The 18,220-nt window shown below is 70.1% G+C and overlaps 1 protein-coding gene across 3 annotated transcripts; it reads left to right on the top strand.

Annotated features, from left to right (window-relative positions):
* Positions 1-504: 504 nt before the first annotated feature.
* LOC119565006 (phosphatidylinositol 4,5-bisphosphate 3-kinase catalytic subunit alpha isoform) lies at positions 505-18,128 on the top strand. 3 transcript variants are annotated; one of them, XR_005223734.2, is made up of 23 exons: positions 510-1,246; positions 4,162-4,419; positions 4,723-4,885; positions 4,997-5,206; positions 5,750-6,000; positions 8,002-8,244; positions 8,686-8,771; positions 8,930-9,035; positions 9,263-9,415; positions 10,034-10,168; positions 10,343-10,467; positions 11,021-11,102; positions 11,208-11,372; positions 11,796-11,899; positions 12,112-12,283; positions 13,439-13,545; positions 13,748-13,869; positions 15,101-15,179; positions 15,378-15,548; positions 15,663-15,780; positions 15,907-16,058; positions 16,990-17,645; positions 17,682-18,128. XR_005223734.2 is itself a non-coding variant. In XM_037888773.2 (22 exons), the coding sequence occupies exons 2-22, from the start codon at positions 4,231-4,233 to the stop codon at positions 17,273-17,275; spliced, it is 3,219 nt and encodes a 1,072-aa protein (XP_037744701.1). In that variant the 5' UTR covers positions 510-1,246; positions 4,162-4,230; the 3' UTR covers positions 17,276-18,128. The 3 variants fall into 3 exon arrangements, 2 of the variants coding, with proteins under 2 accessions (XP_037744704.1, XP_037744701.1); XM_037888773.2 differs by having other exon boundaries at positions 16,990-18,128; XM_037888776.2 differs by lacking the exon at positions 11,208-11,372 and having other exon boundaries at positions 505-1,246; positions 16,990-18,128.
* Positions 18,129-18,220: the final 92 nt, after the last annotated feature.

Here is an 18,220-nt window from a genome sequence, read left to right as displayed (position 1 = left end):
CCCCTTTCTCCATCCGTCCCTGCCCACACACACCTGTATCTGTCTCTCGCTCTCCACTTGAACTCCAGTTCAATGCTTTTTGTTTTTGTTTTTGGCCTGAGAACTGCCTCTCTTTCAGAAAAAAAAATGTAAGTACTTGATTCTCATCTATCTAAATGATATTGTTCTCTTTTTCATTGGTTGAAATCTTAACCCCCATGTAACGAAGATTTTAGTCTGGGAATTTCCTTCGTTGTTTTTTTTCTTCTTCAGATGAATCGCCCTCTATCAGCATCTATCCATCCATCCACCCCACCTTCACGCCAGTCTATTTAGCCACCTATCCCTAGATACACTCCTGTTTTGATTCATCCATCCCCATGTACAACATCACTTGTGTGTCCAGCTACCTACTCCGCACTGTTCTCAGGATGGTCCCACTTCAATAACTAAATCTTTCTCCACCTTAATTAAGTTTGCCACCTAGAATGCCTGGAATAAAAATTGTTTTATTAAGCACTCTCTTGATCCATACGTGACCCTATACACATATCTATCCCCTTACATATTCCTCTAGCTAATCAACGTCTTTCCCCAGACACTCCTCTGTATCTAACCAGTCACTCAAATTATCTAGCTTTATCTCCAGACTTACCTTTCCTCCATCTTTCCCTGTACCCCTTATATAGCTAGTCGCAGACATCTCTCTCCTCTGTCCCCCTCCTGATCCTCAGACAGATTTGCCACCCTGGCTAGAGCGATGAAGTTTTATAAAAAGCCCAAATCCCTTCCTTTTCCAGGAGCAGATTTAACTGGCTTGCAAGAATCATCTCACCCCGGCCCTAGCCTCCAAGTCCTGGGCCTGCCTCTCTCTTCCTGGCTGCAGAGTGAATCTGATTTGATGGTGCCATTTTCCAATGAACCCACCCCAGCTGTGTGAGTGTGAATCTAGCGGAAATCCCTGCCTTCCCATGCCCGGATACTGCCTGCAAAAGCTTTTCCCACTCTGAGCAGAGAGAGAAGCAGGGGAGGAAATATGCAGCGGGGGAAGCCAGACGGATTTTGCACAGCTGCAGACATGTCTCTCCGTCTTCTCTCCTAGCTGCTGGGGGGGTGCGGATGGTTTGGCATTGGGGGCTTGAGTTGCTCAGTTCAGGGACTAAAAATCCTGGTTTTTTTTTGTCCCCCCCCACCTTCCCCTTCTGGCTGTGGGAGTTGGTCAGTTTCGCAAGAGGAAATCGACTAAAGGCACAGACCCAGCCAGCATGTAAGTAGCCAGGGTCCCCCTCTCTGGGGTGGGGTTGAGGGGGGGGAGAAAACATTATTGAGCCCTATTGAGCATCTAGGGAGATCAGAAAGACAGGCTCCCCCCACCCCCTTACTTTTTAGGGGGGGGTGTTCCTGTGCTCCCTGAGCGAAGAAAACAAAACGCAGGTCAGCAGGGGAAGAAAAGGGGGGATTTCTGGGCTGGCATGGGGTTTCCCCCTCCGCCCCCTTCTGGTGCTGGGAGTTGGTTTCTAGCGGGGCAGGGGATGAGGGGAGGCTGGGAGGCTGTCACCTGGGAGCTGCTTCCAGATAGGAAGGGCCCTAGCATATCACCTGGCTCACTGGGATTCAAAAAGTATTGGTCTTCCCCCTCCGCCCCCCCCGCCTCCTTCTCTGCCACTGAGCTGCCAGGGTGACCTTGGGCATGTCTCTTTGCCTCCTGTGACGAAGTGGGAATGTTCTTAATGTTGTCTCTGAATACTGTGTGGGTGCCTCTGTTTCCCCTAGGCAGTTCTTCAGTAGCCAGGTGGTGGGATAAGGGGGTGTGATTGTGGCAGAGCCCTAGAGGGCCAGTGCGATGGTGTCTGCACAGAGAATGGCCGACACCCTGGCTACTGATGGCCTGGGCCCCTCCCCTGCAAGGTGCCAGCTGAAGGGGTTGGCGAACAAAGAGATCCGGTGGCCTCCTGTCCTGGGAAAGAGACAAAGGCCAGAGGCGGGGGCAGGAGAGTTTCAGTTTGGGTCTGGCTGGGGAAATGGAGGGAGGCCCAGACCTGGGCTCTGGCCTCCCTGGCCCCAAGACAGACCCAGCTGAGGGGTCCTGTTCTCTGCACCTACAAGCTCTGCGTTAGACCGTGTTCCTGTCGTCTAATAAACCTTCTGTGTTACTGGCTGGCTGAGAGTCACGTCTGACTGCGGAGCTGGGGGGCAGGACCCTCTGGCTGCCCCAGGAGCCCGCCTGGGCGGACTCGCTGTGGGAAGCACACAGAGGGGCAGAGGAGGCTGAATGCTCCGAGGTCAGACACAGGAAGGGGGAAGCCGGGTGAGCTTCTTGCCCTGGAGACAGGCTGCTCCGAGAGAGGAGACTGCCCCAGAGTCCTGCCTGGCTTCATAGGGAGCAGGTCCAGAGCATCGCCCGGGGACGCCGTGACACCCCCTACCCTCTTTGTGCTGCTGTTTCCCTTTTCCTGAGCTAGGTCTGTTTAGACTGTAAGCTCATAGGGGTGGGGACGCTGGGGCCCCTGATCTCGGTCGGGGGTGGAGAGGGTCTGCAGCGGCCTGACACAATGGGGGACCCTGATCTTGGTCGGGAATGGGGCAGGGAGGGGGGGTGTCTAAAGCACGAATTTCATCTTCTGTCTGTCTCCAGTCATTCGCACTTCCTGCTTCTGTCTGGCTTTTGGGTGTCTGACAAGGGCAGAGGAATTCATAGACGAGGGGGAAAGAGACACCTCTCAGCACCGCCGACAGGCCCGGGGCCAGAGTGGGGACCCCACCCTTGTGTCGGGTGCTGCAAAGATCCCCCCCTGCAACCTAGATTAGGGGCCCCACATTGTGCCCCAGACTGCAGAGACACCAAGAGAGAGACCCTGCCCAGTCCACCCAGAGAGAAGTGCAATTGCGCCCATTTTACTGCTGGGGGAACTGAGGCAGGAGTCGGCACGAATGATCCCGCCGCGGTTCCTGGGCGTTATTCCAGCTGGAAGGGTTGGTAGGTGCAGGGGATGTGAGGGATTAACCAGAAGGGGTGTTTAAATAATAAAAGTGGAGGTCTGGTGAATTTCTGTCTCCTCTTGGACGGATCTCGCCGCTTGCTGGGAAGTTCTGGCTTCTCTGCTCCTGTGTGCCGGGGTCCCGGTGAAGGTGAGCTAGCCTGAAAGCGGTGGGGAGAGACAAGTTGACCCCAGCCCCCAATTCTCTACAAGCAGGCAACAAAACCACTGTTGCATCTTTGGGGCAGGGCCTGTCTCTCGCCCCGTGTCTGTGCAGCACCCGGCACGACGGGGCCCTGATTCGAGCTGGGGCAGAGCCTGTCTCTCGCCCTGTGTCTGTGCAGCGCCCGGCACAACGGGGCCCTGATTCGAGCTGGGGCAGGGCCTGTCTCTCACCCCGTGTCTGTGCAGCGCCCGGCACGACGGGGCCCTGATTCGAGCTGGGGCAGAGCCTGTCTCTCGCCCTGTGTCAGTGCAGCGCCCGGCACGACAGGGCCCTGATTCGAGCTGGGGCAGAGCCTGTCTCTCGCCCTGTGTCTGTGCAGCGCCCGGCACGACGGGGCCCTGATTCGAGCTGGGGCAGAGCCTGTCTCTCGCCCCGTGTCTGTGCAGCGCCCGGCACGACGGGGCCCTGATTCGAGCTGGGGCAGAGCCTGTCTCTCGCCCTGTGTCAGTGCAGCGCCCGGCACGACAGGGCCCTGATTCGAGCTGGGGCAGAGCCTGTCTCTCGCCCTGTGTCTGTGCAGCGCCCGGCACGACGGGGCCCTGATTCGAGCTGGGGCAGAGCCTGTCTCTCGCCCTGTGTCTGTGCAGCGCCCGGCACAACGGGGCCCTGATTCGAGCTGGGGCAGAGCCTGTCTCTCGCCCTGTGTCTGTGCAGCGCCCGGCACGACAGGGCCCTGATTCGAGCTGGGGCAGAGCCTGTCTCTCGCCCCGTGTCTGTGCAGCGCCCGGCACGACGGGGCCCTGATTCGAGCTGGGGCAGAGCCTGTCTCTCGCCCCGTGTCTGTGCAGCGCCCGGCACGACAGGGCCCTGATTCGAGCTGGGGCAGGGCCTGTCTCTCGCCATGTCAGGATTGAGGGGAATCAGGAGAGCTGGCAGGGGGAACACAGGCGTGGGGGCGGTGGGTTGTGAGTGGGGGGCACCGGCGGAGCTGGGGGGACTGCAGGCCGGGAGTGAGGGGCATGTCTGCTCTCTCCGCAGGTGGGCCCGACGCCTTACTCCCGGGCCGCGTCTCTAGCAGGGCCAGGGGGCCCCCCCGCCGGTGCAGCCATGCCGCCGCGGCCGTCATCCGGGGAGCTGTGGGGGCTGCATCTCATGCCCCCCCGGATCATGGTGGATTGCTGCCTCCCCAACGGCATGCTGGTCACCCTGGAGTGCCTGCGCGAGGCCGCGCTGCTGGGCATCAAACACGAGCTCTTCCGAGAGGCCCGGAAATACCCCCTCTTCCACCTGCTGCAGGTGAGCCGGACGCCTGGGTCCCATCCCGGGCTGGGGGGTTAGAGCGGCGGGGGCTGGGAGCCCGGACTCCTGGGTTCTCTCCCCGGCTCTGGGAGGGGTGCGGGGTCTGGTGGGTCAGAGCGGAGGGGCTGGGAGCCAGGACTCCTGGGTTCTGTTCCCAGCTCTGGGAGGGGAGTTGGGGGCTGGTGGTTAGAGCAGGGGGGCTGGGAGCCGGACTCCTGGGTTCTCTCCCTGGCTCTGGGAGGGACGGGGGGCTGGTGTGTGGGGGTTCGGATTGCAGCATCTGTGCCCTCCCCGCCCCAGGACGAATCCTCCTACATCTTCGTGGGGGTGACCCAGGAGGCCGAGCGGGAGGAGTTCTTCGACGAGTCCCGGCGGCTGTGTGACCTGCGGCTCTTCCAGCCCATCCTCAAGGTCATCGAGCCGGTCGGCAACCGGGAGGAGAAAATCCTCAACCGGGAGATTGGTGAGCGGGGCCAGGCCTCGATTTGGCGCGGGGGGGGTGGGTGGCAGGTGACGGGGGAGGGGGCTCTGTCTGGTCTCAGCCCCCTCGTCCTGCCTGCCCCCCCACACCCAGGCTTCGCCATCGGGATGCCCATCTGCGAGTTTGAGCTGGTGAAGGACCCCGAGGTGCAAGATTTCCGCCGCTCCATCCTGGCCGTGTGCCGCGAGGCCGTGGAGACGCGGGAGGCCGGCGGGCCCCACAGCCAGGCCCTCTACGTCTACCCCCCCAACGTGGAGTCCAGCCCTGAGCTGCCCAAACACGTCTACAGCAAGCTGGACAAGGGTGAGGGGGGGGTTCCTGTGCTCTCTGGGGGTCTGAGCACTGTGGTGGGGGGGGGGGGAAGGGGTCCTGTGCTCCTTGGGGGTCTGAGTGCCATGGGGCAGGGGGGAAAGGCGTCCTGTGCTCCCTGGGTGTCTGAGCACCGTGGGGCGGGGAAGGGGTCCTGTGCTCCTTGGGGGTCTGAGCGCCATGGGGCGGGGTAAAGGGGTCCTGTGCTCCATGGGAGTCTGAGCGCCATGGGGCGGGGGGAAGGTGTCCTGTGCTCCCTGGGGGTCTGAGCGCCGTGGGGCAGGGGGAAGGGGTCCTGTGCTCCCTGGGGGTCCGAGCGCCGTGGGGTAGTGGGGGACTGTGTGATCTGAGCCCTATGGGGCAGAGGCAAGTGGGGGGCCTGGAGCAAGTGGGACGGTCCCAGGGTGGGGGTGGAGTGTGCGCGCCGTGGCGGGGGCCTGGGTCCCATGGGGCGGAAGAAGCGGGTCTGGGATGGGGGACAAAGGGCAGCCCCCCTATTTTTCCTTTCTTTGTCCCCCCCCGTGGCCCCCGCCCCAGGCCGGCTGATGGTGGCCGTGTGGGTGATCGTCTCGCCCCACCTGGACAAGCAGAAATACACCCTGGCGGCCCCGCACGACGCGCTGCCCGGCCAGGTGATCGCCGACGCCATCCGCAAACGCAGCCGCAGCCTGCACCTGGCGCCCGAGCAGCTGCAGCGCTGCCTGCAGGAGTACCAGGGCCAGTACCTCCTCAAGGTGTGCGGCGCCGACGAGTACCTGCTGCAGGAGTGCCCGCTCAGCCAGTACAAGGTGAGGGCCGGGGCCCCGCTCGGCCGCCCCCGGCCACCCCCGGCCCGCTCAGCCAGTACAAGGTGAGGGCCGGGGCCCGGGGCCCCGCTCGGCCGCCCCCGGCCTGCTCAGCCAGTACAAGGTGAGGGCCGGGGCCCGGGGCCCCGCTCGGCCGCCCCCGGCCACCCCCGGCCCGCTCAGCCAGTACAAGGTGAGGGCCGGGGCCCCGCTCGGCCGCCCCCGGCCACCCCCGGCCCGCTCAGCCAGTACAAGGTGAGGGCCGGGGCCCCGCTCGGCCGCCCCCGGCCACCCCCGGCCCGCTCAGCCAGTACAAGGTGAGGGCCGGGGCCCCGCTCGGCCACCCCGGCCACCCCCGGCCCGCTCAGCCAGTACAAGGTGAGGGCCGGGGCCCGGGGCCCCGCTCGGCCGCCCCCGGCCACCCCCTGCCCGCTCAGCCAGTACAAGGTGAGGGCCCGGGGCCTGGGGCCCCGCTCGGCCGCCCCCGGCCACCCCTGGCCCGCTCAGCCAGTACAAGGTGAGGGCCGGGGCCCGGGGCCCCGCTCGGCCGCCCCCGGCCACCCCCTGCCCGCTCAGCCAGTACAAGGTGAGGGCCCGGGGCCTGGGGCCCCGCTCGGCCGCCCCCGGCCACCCCTGGCCCGCTCAGCCAGTACAAGGTGAGGGCCGGGGCCCGGGGCCCCGCTCGGCCGCCCCCGGCCACCCCCGGCCCGCTCAGGCCAGTACAAGGTGAGGGCCGGAGCCCGGGGCCCCGCTTGGCCGCCCCTGGCCACCCCCGGCCCGCTCAGCCAGTACAAGGTGAGGGCCGGGGCCCGGGGCCCCGCTCGGCCGCCCCCGGCCTGCTCAGCCAGTACAAGGTGAGGGCCGGGGCCCGGGGCCCCGCTCGGCCGCCCCCGGCCACCCCCGGCCCGCTCAGCCAGTACAAGGTGAGGGCCGGGGCCCGGGGCCCCGCTCGGCCGCCCCCGGCCACCCCCGGCCCGCTCAGCCAGTACAAGGTGAGGGCCGGGGCCCGGGGCCCCGCTCGGCCGCCCCCGGCCCGCTCAGCCAGTACAAGGTGAGGGCCGGGGCCCCGCTCGGCCACCCCCGGCCACCCCCGGCCCGCTCAGCCAGTACAAGGTGAGGGCTGGAGCCCGGGGCCCCGCTCGGCCGCCCCCGGCCACCCCCGGCCCGCTCAGCCAGTACAAGGTGAGGGCCGGGGCCCGGGGCCCCGCTCGGCCGCCCCCGGCCACCCCCTGCCCGCTCAGCCAGTACGAGGTGAGGGCCCGGGGCCCCGCTCGGCCGCCCCCGGCCACCCCCTGCCCGCTCAGCCAGTACGAGGTGAGGGCCCGGGGCCCCGCTCGGCCGCCCCCGGCCACCCCCTGCCCGCTCAGCCAGTACAAGGTGAGGGCCGGGGCCCGGGGCCCCGCTCGGCCGCCCCCGGCCACCCCCTGCCCGCTCAGCCAGTACGAGGTGAGGGCCCGGGGCTCCGCTCGGCCGCCCCCGGCCCGCTCAGCCAGTACGAGGTGAGGGTCCGGGGCCCCGCTCGGCCACCCCCGGCCCGCTCAGCCAGTACGAGGTGAGGGCCCGGGGCCCCGCTCGGCCGCCCCCGGCCACCCCCTGCCCGCTCAGCCAGTACGAGGTGAGGGTCCGGGGCCCCGCTCGGCCACCCCCGGCCCGCTCAGCCAGTACGAGGTGAGGGTCCGGGGCCCGGGGCCCCGCTCAGCCACCCCGGCCACCCCCAGCCACTCATCCAGTACAAGGTGAGGGCCCGTGGCCCCGCTTGGCCAACCTGGCCCGCTCAGCCAGTACAAGGTGAGGGCCGGGGCCCGGGGCCCCGCTCGGCCACCCCCGGCCCGCTCAGCCAGTACAAGGTGAGGGCCGGGGCCCCGCTCGGCCGCCCCCGGCCACCCCCGGCCTGCTCAGCCAGTACCAGGTGAGGGCCCGGGGCCCCGCTCGGCCACCCCCGGCCCGCTCAGCCAGTACGAGGTGGGAACGTGCTCTCGCGCTCTCTCTCTCTCTCTGCCCCAGTACATGAGGAACTGCATCGCCGTGGGGCGCCTGCCCCACCTCATGCTCATGTCCAAGGAGAGTCTGTACAGCCAGCTGCCGGCCAACGTCTTCCTGCTGCCCTCCTACGCCCGCCGGGCCGGCCCCGGCGCCCACACCAACGGGGACCTGCCCGCCACCTCCCTCTGGTCCGTCCCCAGCTTGCTGAGCATCCGCGTGCTGTGTGCGACCTACGTCAACGTCAACGTCCGCGACATCGACAAGGCGAGGGGGGCCGGACGCCTGGGTTCTCTCCCCGGCTCTGGGAGGGGAGTGGGGGCTGGTGGGTTAGAGCAGGGGGGGCTGGGAGCCAGGACGCCTGGGTTCTCTCCCCGGCTCTGGGAGGGCAGTGGGGGCTGGTGGGTTACAGCAGGGGGGGCTGGGAGCCAGGACGCCTGGGTTCTCTCCCCTGCTCTGGGAGGGGAGTGGGGGCTGGTGGGTTAGAGCAGGGGGGGCTGGGAGCCAGGACGCCTGGGTTCTCTCCCCGGCTCTGGGAGGGCAGTGGGGGCTGGTGGGTTAGAGCAGGGGGGGCTGGGAGCCAGGACGCCTGGGTTCTCTCCCCGGCTCTGGGAGGGCAGTGGGGGCTGGTGGGTTAGAGCCGGGGGCGCTGGGAGCCAGGACTGCTGGGTCCCCTGGCATGATGGCTCCTTCTCTCCCATTTCCCAGATCTACGTCCGGACGGGGATTTACCACGGCGGGGAGCCCCTCTGCGACAACGTCAACACCCAGCGTGTTCCCTGCTCCAACCCCAGGTAGAGGGGCTGGGGCGGGGGGGGGCCCGGCAGGGGGTGCTCTCCCTCCGCACTCAGCCCTGGCCCCAGCCCCGCTGTGGGGTGGCCAGGAGCGGGCTGGGGGGCTCCCCCCCCCCGTGTCCGTCGGTGCGGAGCCCAACCTGTGTCCCTCTCCCCAGGTGGAACGAATGGCTCTCGTACGACATCTACCTCGCCGACCTGCCCCGTGCCGCCCGCCTCTGCCTCTCCATCTGCTCCGTCAAGGGCCGCAAGGGGGCGAAAGAGGTGTGGGGGGGAATGGGGCAGGGGCCTGTCCCATCTGGGGGGGCGCGGCCCCAGGGCGAGGACTGGCTGGCTCGGGGGGGTGGGCAATGGGGCACAGGGGCTGTCCCCTCTAGGGGGCGCCAGCTCCCACCCGGCCCCAGGGCGGGGACTGGCTGGCTCAGGGGGGCGGGGAATGGGGGGCAGGCTGGCTGTGACCCCCCCATGGTCTCTGTCCCGCCCCCTGGCAGGAACACTGCCCCCTGGCGTGGGGGAACGTCAATCTCTTTGATTACAAAGATACCTTGGTGGCTGGGAAGATGGCGCTGAACCTGTGGCCGGTGCCCCACGGCCTGGAGGACTTACTGAACCCCATTGGTGTGGGGGGCTCGAACCCCAACAAGGTGAGTGTTTTCCTGCCCCCGTGCTCGGCCGGTGCCCCTCACTCCCAGCCCGCCCGGCCCTGGGCCCCCCCAGCTCTGTCCCGTCCCATCCCCCAGTGGGGTATCTGGCTATTAACCCCCCCCTCGCCTGTCTGCGGCCGGAAGCCCAGTTTGCTCCCTCTCGTGGTGGTTAGCGGTATTGCAGCCAACTTCTCTCCGCCCGCAGCTGGCCGTTATGGTAGGGCCTACTCAAAACGCACCAGGCCAAGACGGTCCGCCTAAGCGCTTAGAGACGCCCGCTGCGAAACCGTAAACAAGCCTCAGTGGTGCTGTCTCCCGGACATAATCACAGGAGGGCCTACGTAAATACACAGGGCCAGCATGATCTGCCCAGGATGGCGGGGCCCTACGATAACCAGAAGACCACATCACAGGGAGATCTGTGTAGGTGCTACAATAATAGATCCATGTGGCCCTCTTGTGTGTTATTGTAGGGCCTACATAAACTGGAAGGGGCTGAGCACATTGTTTTTGGGGTGACTTAGGGGTGCTTTGCCGGGGGTGGGGAGTCCCCTTTGGATGGGGTTGGGGGTGCTTAGGGTTCTGACCCCCTTTTTACCCCCCTTCCCCCCCCCCCAGGAGACCCCCTGCCTGGAGCTCGAGTTTACCTGGTTCAGCCACGCGGTGAAGTTCGCCGACGAGGCGCAGATCGAGGATCACGCGAACCGGAGCATGTCGCGGGAGCTGGGCCTCAACTGCTGCCTCACGGGGCTGGTAAGGGGGGGGGCCTTCCCCTCTGGGGGGCGCTGGCTCCCACCCAGCCCCAGGGTGGGGACTGGCTGGCCCAGGGGGGAAGGGAATGGGGCACAGGGCCTTTCCCCTCGAGGGGGTGGCGGCTGAGCACACTGGGTGTTTTGGGGGGACCCCCCCCACTCCGTTTCCCTGCAGAGCAACCGCCTGGCCCGGGACAGCAGCCTGCTGGAGAACGAACTGGAGCAACTCCGCAGCATCTGCCACCGCGACCCCCTGTCGGAGATCACCGAGCAGGAGAAAGACTTCCTCTGGAGGCACCGGTAGGCAGCCCGGACGCCTGGGTTCTCTCCCCGGCTCTGGGAGGGGAGTGGGGGCTGGTGGGTCAGAGCAGGGGGGGCTGGGAGCCAGGAAGCCTGGGTTCTCTCCCCAGCTCTGGGTGGGGAGTGGGGGCTGGTGGGTCAGAGCAGGGGGGGCTGGGAGCCCGGACGCCTGGGTTCTCTCCCTGGCTCTGGGAGGGGAGTGGGGGCTGGTGGTTAGAGCCGGGGGGCTGGGAGCCAGGACTCCTGGGTTCTCTCCCTGGCTCTGGGAGGGGAGTGGGGGCTGGTGGGTCAGAGCAGGGGGGGCTGGGAGCCCGGATGCCTGGGTTTTCTCCCTGGCTCTGGGAGGGGAGTGGGGGCTGGTGGGTCAGAGCAGGGGGGGCTGGGAGCCAGGATGCCTCCCCCGGCTCTGGGAGAGGAGTGGGGGCGTGTGGGTTAGAGCAGGGGGGGCTGGGAGCCAGGACGCCTGGGTTCTTTCCCCTATGCGGTGGGGGGGCTGAGCAGGGGGTGGGGGGAACAAACTCAGACGCCCCCCCCCCCCCCGCTCTTGTTGCAGCCATTACTGCGTGAACATCCCAGAGACGCTGCCCAAGCTGCTGCTGTCCGTCAAGTGGAATTCGCGGGACGAGGTGGCTCAGGTACCTGGAACCCCCCCCGGCCGGCCCCGAGCCCCGGGGGACGGGCGGGAGCGGGCTGGGGCTCTCTGCCCCGCCGGCCCCGCCAGCCTGTCTCTGCCCCCGCAGATGTACTGCCTGCTGCGGGAATGGCCCCTCATCGCGCCGGAGCTGGCCATGGAGCTGCTGGACTGCAACTTCCCCGACCCCCGGGTGCGGGAGTTCGCCCTCCAGTGCCTGGCCCAGGGGCTGACGGACGACAAGCTGAGCCAGTACCTCATCCAGCTGGTGCAGGTCCCGCCGCGCCCCCGCCCCCCCCAGGCCGTGCCCCCGTCCCGCCCCCCACCCCCACCCCTCCTGGCCGCGCCCCCGCCCCGCCCCCAGGCCGTGACCCCCAGCCCGCGCCCCCGTCCTGCGCCCCCATCCCACCTCCCCCAGGCCGTGCCCCCCGTCCTGCCCCCAGGCTGTGACCCCCAGGCTGCACCCCCCACCCCCACCCCCACCCCCTGGCCGCGCCTGCCCCGGCCGTGCCCCCTGCCCCACCTCCTGGCAAGCCCCCCAGGCCACGCCCTCGTCCCGCCCCCCGGCCGTGCCCCGGCCCCCCCACCTGTGGCCCCTGTCCCGCCCCGGCCCGGCCCCGGCCCTGCTCCCTGCAGCCAGCGCCCCCAGCGGGCCGGGAGGGTGCGGGCTGAGCCCGTCTGTCCCCCTCCCGGGCAGGTTCTGAAGTACGAGCAATACCTGGACAACCCGCTGGCCCGGTTCCTGCTCCGCAAGGCTCTGACCAACCAGCGCATCGGCCACTTCTACTTCTGGCACCTCAAGTGAGTGGGCGCCGCCCGCCAGGGCCCTGGAACGGGGACCCCATTCCCGACCAGGCCTGGGGGGCAGGGGCTGCGGGGCGGCAGCGAGGGGTGCCGGCGGGGCTCGGGGGGCCGGGCTGTGGGGCGGGAGCGAGGGGGGCCGGCGGGGCTGGGCTGGGCGGGGGGCTGCGGGTCGGCAGTCAGGGGCGACGTGCCTGTGGCGCCCCCCGCAGGTCGGAGATGCACAGCAGGACGGTGAGCCGGCGCTTCGGGCTGATGCTGGAGGCGTTCTGCCGGGGCTGCGGGATGTACCTGAAACACCTCAACCGGCAGGTGGAGGCGATGGAGAAACTCATCAACCTGACGGACACCCTGCGGCAGGAGAAGAGAGACGAGACCCCGAAGGTACCGCCCGGCCGGCCCGCGCCCCTCGCTCCCGACCCCCAGCCCGGCCCGCGCCCCTCGCTCCCGACCCCCAGCCCCTGGCCGGCCCGCGCCCCTCGCTCCCGACCCCCAGCCCGGCCCGCGCCCCTCGCTCCCGACCCCCAGCCCCTGGCCCGGCCAGCACCCTCGCTCCTGACCCCCAGCCCCTGGCCCGGCCTGCGCCCCTCGCTCCCGACCCCCAGCCCCCTGGCCGGCCCGCGCCCCTCGCTCCCGACCCCCAGCCCGGCCCGTGCCCCTCGCTCCCGACCCCCAGCCCCTGGCCCGGCCCGCGCCCCTCGCTCCCGACCCCCAGCCCGGCCCGCGCCCCTCGCTCCCGACCCCCAGCCCGGCCCGCGCCCCTCGCTCCCGACCCCCAGCCCGGCCCGCGCCCCTCGCTCCCGACCCCCAGCCCGGCCCGCGCCCCTCGCTCCCGACCCCCAGCCCGGCCGGCGCCCTCGCTCCCGACCCCCAGCCCGGCCGGCGCCCTCGCTCCCGACCCCCAGCCCCCAGCCCGGCTGGCGCCCTCGCTCCCGACCCCCAGCCCCCCAGCCCGGCCCGTGCCCCTCGCTCCCGACCCCCAGCCCGGCCCGCGCCCCTCGCTTCCGACCCGCAGCCTGGCCCGCGCCCCTCGCTCCCGACCCCCAGCCCCCAGCCCGGCCGGCGCCCCTCGCTCCCGACCCCCAGCCCCCAGCCCGGCCGGCGCCCCTCGCTCCCGACCCCCAGCCCCCAGCCCGGCCGGCGCCCCTCGCTCCCGACCCCCAGCCCCCAGCCCGGCTCACGCCCTCGCTCCCGACCCCCAGCCGCCCAGCCCGGCCTGCGCCCTCACTCCCTACCCCCAGCCCGGCCGGCGCCCCTCGCTCCCGACGGGCAGCCCCCCAGCCCTCCTGCCCGGCCCGCGCCCTCACTCCCGACCCCCAGCCCCCCAGCCCGGCCGGCGCCCCTCACTCCCAATCCGCAGCTCCCCCCCCACCAGAGCCCTGTATCTGCCTCCCTGCCCCTCCCCCCTAGGCAGATCTGTGACCCTGTCCCCACCCCAGCAGGATCCTGGAGCTCCCCCCTGCCCCGGGGTGGGGAGGAGTGGGGCTGTGCCCTGGGTTCTTACCTGCCCCCAGTAATCGACCCCCCCATCTCCCCCAGATGCAGATGAAGTTCCTGGTGGAGCAGATGAGACGCCCAGATTACATGGAAGCTCTGCAGGGCTTCGTCTGCCCCCTGAACCCCGTCCACCAGCTGGGCAACGTCCGGTGAGGCCCGCAGGACTCTGGGTCCTGTCCCCGGCTCAGGGGCGGGGGAGGTGGGGGGGGCTGGGAGCCCGGACTCCTGGGTTCTCCCCCCAGCTCTGAGAGGGGAGTGGGGGCTGGTGGGTTAGAGCCGGGGGGGGGGGTGGGGGGCTGGGAGCCCGGACTCCTGGGTTCTCTCCCTGACAGGTCCCCCCGACCCTTCCAGGCTGGACGAATGCAGGATCATGTCATCGGCCAAGCGGCCGCTCTGGCTGAACTGGGAGAATCCGGACATCATGTCGGAGCTGCTCTTCACCAACCACGAGATCATCTTCAAGAATGGGGATGGTGAGGGGGGGCTGCGGGTCAGGAGTGAGGGGCGCCGGCAGGGCTGGGGGGGGCAGGGGCTGCGGGTCGGGAGTGGGGGGCGCCGGCAGGGCTGGGGGGGGGCAGGGGCTGCGGGTCGGGAGTGGGGGGCGCCGGCAGGGCTGGGGGGGCAGGGGCTGTGGGTCGGGAGTGGGGGGCGCCGGCAGACCTCGGGGGGCAGGGGCTGCGGGTCGGGAGTGAGGGGCGCCGGCGGGGCTGGGGGGCGGGGGCTGGGGGTCGGGAGTGGGGGGCGCCGGCAGGGCTGGGGGGGCGGGGGCTGTGGGTCGGGAGTGAGGGGCACCGGCAGGGCTGGGGGGCGGGGGGCTGCGGGTCGGGGGCGAGGGGCGGCGGCAGGGCTGGGGGGGCGGGGGCTGCGGGTCGGGGGCGAGGGGCGCCGGCAGGGCTGGGGGGGCGGGGGCTGCGGGTCGGGGGCGAGGGGCGGCGGCGGGGCTGGGGGGGGGCAGGGGCTGCGGGTCGGGAGTGGGGGGCGCCGGTGGGGCTGGGGGGGTACAGGTCCGGGCACGCCGGGGGCTGCGGGTCGGGAGTGGGGGGCGCCGGCGGGGCTGGGGGGGGCAGGGGCTGCGGGTCGGGGGTGAGGGGCGCCGGCAGGGCTGGGGGGGCGGGGGCTGCGGGGCGGGAGTGGGGGGCGCCGGCAGGGCTGGGGGGGCGGGGGCTGCGGGTCGGGGGTGAGGGGCGCCGGCGGGGCTGGCGGGCGGGGCTGCGGGGCGGGAGTGAGGGGCGCGGGCGGGGCTGGGGGGCGGGGCTGGGGGCGGGAGTGAGGGGCGGCGGCGGGGCTGGCGGGCGGGGCGGCGGGGCGGGAGTGAGGGGCGCCGGCGGGGCTGGGGGTCGGGAGTGGGGGGCGCCGGCAGGGCTGGGGGGGGCGGGGGCTGGGGGTCGGGAGTGGGGGGCGCCGGCGGGGCTGGGGGGGCGGGGGCTGGGGGTCGGGCATGGGGGGGCGCCGGCGGGGCTGGGGGGGCGGGGGCTGCGGGTCGGGAGTGGGGGGCGCCGGCGGGGCTGGGGGGCAGGGGCTGCGGGTCGGGGGTGAGGGGCACCGGCAGGGCTGGGGGGGCGGGGGCGAGGGGCGCCGGCAGGGCTGGGGGGGCAGGGGGCTGCGGGTCGGGGGCGAGGGGCGCTGGCAGGGCTGGGGGGGCGGGGGCTGCGGGGCGGGAGTGAGGGGCGCTGCTGCAGTCCGTCTGTCCGTCTCTGGCTGTAGACCTCCGGCAGGACATGCTGACGCTGCAGATCATCCGGATCATGGAGAATATGTGGCAGAACCAAGGACTGGACCTTCGGTACTGGGGGGGGAACCCGCGTCCCTGCTCCGCGGGGGGGGGGGGAGTCGGGAATTGGGGGGGCTCAATGGGGGAGGTGGGCGTGTCTCAGCGCCGGCCGCCCGGTCCCCGGGTCGCCGGCCGCCCCGCCCCAGAGGTGGCCGCATCTCCGCGCCAGGCCAGGGGGTCCCTGTCTCATCCTCCCTCCTGCCCCCCCAGGATGCTGCCCTACGGCTGCCTGTCCATCGGGGACTGCGTGGGGCTGATCGAGGTGGTGAAGAGCTCCCACACCATCATGCAGATCCAGTGCAAGGGCGGCCTGAAGGGGGCGCTGCAGTTTAACAGCCACGCCCTGCACCACTGGCTGAAGGACAAGAACAAGGGGGACAGGTCAGGCCGGGTCCGCGGGGGCCGGGGGGCCGGCGGGAGGCGGGGGCCGTGGGGCAGGGCGCCGGGCAGAGGCGGGCCGGGGGGGGCTGATTCACCCCTGGTGCTCTGGTTCAGTTACGACGCGGCCATCGACCTCTTCACCCGCTCGTGCGCCGGGTACTGCGTGGCCACCTTCGTTCTGGGCATCGGCGACCGTCACAACAGCAACATCATGGTGAAGGACGACGGGCAGGTGAGACCCCCCCCTTCCCCGCCCCCCCGGAGCCAGCCAGGCCCCGCCCTGGGGCCGGAGGGGAGCCGGCGCCCCGCAGAGGGCACAGGCCCAGCGCCCCGTCCATCCTCCGACTCGTTCTCCCAGCTCTTCCACATCGACTTCGGCCACTTCCTGGACCACAAGAAGAAGAAGTTCGGCTACAAGCGGGAGCGGGTTCCCTTCGTCCTCACCCAGGACTTCCTCCTCGTCATCAGCAAAGGGGTGCCGGAGTGCACCAAGACCAAGGAGTTCGAGAGGTGAGGCCCCCTCCTGCTCCCAGCCCCCCCGCTCTGACCCCCCAGCCCCCACTGCCCTCCCAGCGCCGGGAGAGAACCCAGGTGTCCTGGCTCCCAGCCCCCCCGCTCTGACCCACCAGCCCCCACTGCCCTCCCAGCGCCGGGAGAGAACCCAGGTGTCCTGGCTCCCAGCCCCACTGCTCTGACCCACCTGTCCCCACTCCACTCCCAGCGCTGGGAGAGAACCCAGGTGTCCTGGCTCCCAGCCCCCTCGCTCTGACCCACCAGCCCCCACTCCACTCCCAGAGCCGGGAGAGAACCCAGGTGTCCTGGCTCCCAGCCCCCCTGCTCTGACCCACCAGCCCCCACTGCCCTCCCAGCGCCGGGAGAGAACCCAGGCGTCCTGGCTCCCAGCCCCCCCTGCTCTGACCCACCTGTCCCCATTGCCCTCCCAGCGCCGGGAGAGAACCCAGGTGTCCTGGCTCCCAGCCCCCACTGCTCTGACCCACCTGTCCCCACTCCACTCCCAGAGCCGGGAGAGAACCCAGGTGTCCTGGCTCCCAGCCCCCCTGCTCTGACCCACCAGCCCCCACTGCCCTCCCAGCGCCGGGAGAGAACCCAGGCGTCCTGGCTCCCAGCCCCCCCTGCTCTGACCCACCTGTCCCCATTGCCCTCCCAGCGCCGGGAGAGAACCCAGGTGTCCTGGCTCCCAGCCCCCCCTGCTCTGACCCCCCAGCCCCCACTCCTCTCCCGGAGCAGGGGAGAGAACCCAGGCGTCCTGGCTCCCAGCCCCCCCACTCTAGCCCACCTGCCCCCACTGCCCTCCCAGAGCTGGGAGAGAACCCAGGCATCCTGGATCCCAGCCCCCCCTGCTCTGACCCGCCAGCCCCCCTCCCCTCCCAGCGCCGGGGGGAGAACCCAGGCGTCCTGACCCCCGGCTGGGCCCCGGCAGGTTCCAGGAGATGTGCTACACAGCCTACCTGGCCATCCGGCACCACGCCAACCTGCTGATCAGCCTGTTCTCGCTGATGCTGAGCTCGGGGCTGCCGGAGCTGCAGTCCTTTGACGACATCGCCTACCTGCGCAAGACGCTGGCGCTCGACAAGTCGGAGCCGGAGGCGCTCGAGTACTTCACCAAGCAGATGAACGAAGCCCACCACGGCGGCTGGACCACCAAGATGGACTGGATCTTCCACACCATCCGCCACATGCCCCTCAGCGAGGCCGGGCACGACTGAGGGGCCCCGCCCCCCCGCTCGGGGCCCCGCCCCCTCTGCTCGGGGCCCCGCCCTTCCTGGGGGCTCATGTCCGACCCGCCACCCGACCCTCGCTTCTTGGGCGTGTGGCTGAGGCCGGGGCCATGCTGGAGGGGGATGGGCCGTGAGCGACACGGGACGACGGGGGGCAGGGTGTCTCCCCCTTGGAGGGGGGGGTGTCCCAGGAGCACAGGCCCCGCCCTCCTTGCCTGGGCTCTGTTGCTCCTCCCCCGGGGGGAGGACCCATCAGCCCCTCCCATCCTTGGGCGGGGTGGGCGTAGAGACTCATGCCTGCGAGGGGCAGAGGGTGTGGCCAAGCACTTAAGCCCCGCCCCCTTGGGCGGGGCCTGAGGTGAGTCCCACCCCTTCTGGGTGTGCCCAGGGGAAGGGGGCCTTCCAGCTCCATCCTTTTCACAGGAGGAAGTGAGGGGTGGGGTCAAATCCATTGTGCCCCTCCCCTCAGGGGGGAGGGCAGAAGCCGGAGAGCCTTAAGCCCCTCCCCCTGTGGGGCGGGGACTGCACTGAGGGGGCGGGGCAAAGAGGGGGTGGACCGTCCCCCGGAGATTCCTGCTGGTTGCGGGGGCTGGAGGGGAGTCCTGCCCCCTTGACCTCTGACCCCCTTGGTCATAAGGGGGGGCAGTCAAAGGGGCAACAGCTTGGGTCCCCCTCCCCCGAAATCCTCCAATGCACCTGAGCACCCAGACCCCGCCCCCTCTGATACTTGAATCCTGCCCCCCCCCCCCCCCAATCTGCCGGGGGTGGGGCAGATACTTGAAATTTTTGCCTGGAGAATTTTTTTGTTCTTGTTGCAAAAATACAATTTTTTAAAAAGCCCGAAGTGGCCCTGAACTGTGGGGGATGGGGGGGGGGCTCTGCACGTGGGGGCTGGTACCCGTGGGGCCAGGCGCCATGCCCCATTCCCCGCCC

This window comes from Chelonia mydas, unplaced genomic scaffold, assembly GCF_015237465.2.
Source record: "Chelonia mydas isolate rCheMyd1 unplaced genomic scaffold, rCheMyd1.pri.v2 scaffold_60_arrow_ctg1, whole genome shotgun sequence".
NCBI classification, from domain to species: domain Eukaryota; kingdom Metazoa; phylum Chordata; order Testudines; family Cheloniidae; genus Chelonia; species Chelonia mydas.
The sequence above is the reverse complement of the archived record's forward strand: the minus strand, read 5'-3'. Positions and strand labels throughout refer to the sequence as shown.